Source organism: Pundamilia nyererei, unplaced genomic scaffold, assembly GCF_000239375.1.
Source record: "Pundamilia nyererei isolate P.nyererei 1_Seehausen unplaced genomic scaffold, PunNye1.0 scaffold00419, whole genome shotgun sequence".
Classification (NCBI taxonomy): Eukaryota; Metazoa; Chordata; class Actinopteri; order Cichliformes; family Cichlidae; genus Pundamilia; species Pundamilia nyererei.
Genome location: NW_005187820.1, coordinates 125,956 through 126,937, shown reverse-complemented (window position 1 = coordinate 126,937; position 982 = coordinate 125,956). Strand labels below are relative to the sequence as shown.

The following is a 982-nucleotide window of genomic DNA, read 5'->3' as shown; positions in this document are numbered from 1 at the left end:
GTGAGGCGAGGCTCTCATCTGCTGTTTTTCTCGGCAGGTACGAGAGTTTAGTTGGAAGCATGAAGAAGAAGTTTGCAACGAAGCGAGAGCGAGTGGCGCAGGAGGCGGACGAGGAGAACCACGAGGTGGCGAAGAGAGCATTCGTGAAGCCTCAGGACTGAAGACGCTCGCGCTCCAGATGTTTTTAGACGTGAGGCTGGCGTGGAGCAGCAGCTGTGTGGATGTTATACATCCTGCTTTTATTCCACGAGGAGGACACGAGCAGCCTCAGAGCTCCTGAGAGCTGCATGTTTATTCCCTGTTTGTTTTTTAACTCTGTATGTGACTCACCTGAGGGGTATTTAAAGCCACGCCTCCTCCACTTGTTTGCTCGTCATGAGGAGGTGAAGGTTAGTTCAGACCTCTGAAGAAGTAAAACACAGACTGTAAATAAAAGATGGAGGATGTGTTTATTTCAGAGTGTCTCGTTTAAGCTCGAGTGTTGAAGCTCCGCCGCCTGACAGTTGGTGTGTTTAAAAACGGGTCGAACATGGCGGCGGTCAATGAACGTACAACGGTCTGGGCTGGGTTGCCAGCAGAGCGTGACATACGGCATTCGCCACGGGAGATGGATCCTCGGCTGACCGCCGTGACATCCGGGCCAGAACACCGCGTAGATGTCTCCTCCGCCCGAGCCATGGAGGAGAAGGTGGCAAGAAGCTCGTCTCCGCGGCGAGTGGCGGCCCCCTCTTTCCCAAAGGTGACTGAGAGGAAACCAGTTAGAGATGACGGCTTAGAAACGTAAAGTGTTAACGAATATAAACGTAAATATATGGAAATAATTAGAAAACTTCAAACTGAAAATAATTTCAGAGTCACACATGAAGTTTGGATAAATTAAAATTTCAAAATAAAAGTAAAATTGTACCTTTGAGTTATTGATGTTTTAACGTTCAGTTATTTATTTCAGAATAAATTCAACCCTGATCAAAAAGCTCAGGAT

The 982-nt window shown here is 47.6% G+C and overlaps 1 protein-coding gene across 1 annotated transcript in view; it reads left to right on the top strand.

Moving 5' to 3' along the window:
• Positions 1 to 437, top strand: part of mphosph6 (M-phase phosphoprotein 6) — a 3,057-nt gene extending 2,620 nt beyond the window's left edge. The window contains exon 5 of the mRNA XM_005753298.1: positions 38 to 437. Within this exon, the coding sequence (XP_005753355.1) occupies positions 38 to 161 (124 nt within the window). The 3' untranslated portion in view covers positions 162 to 437. The remainder of the gene's footprint in view (positions 1 to 37) is intronic.
• The last annotated feature ends 545 nt before the right edge of the window (positions 438 to 982 follow it).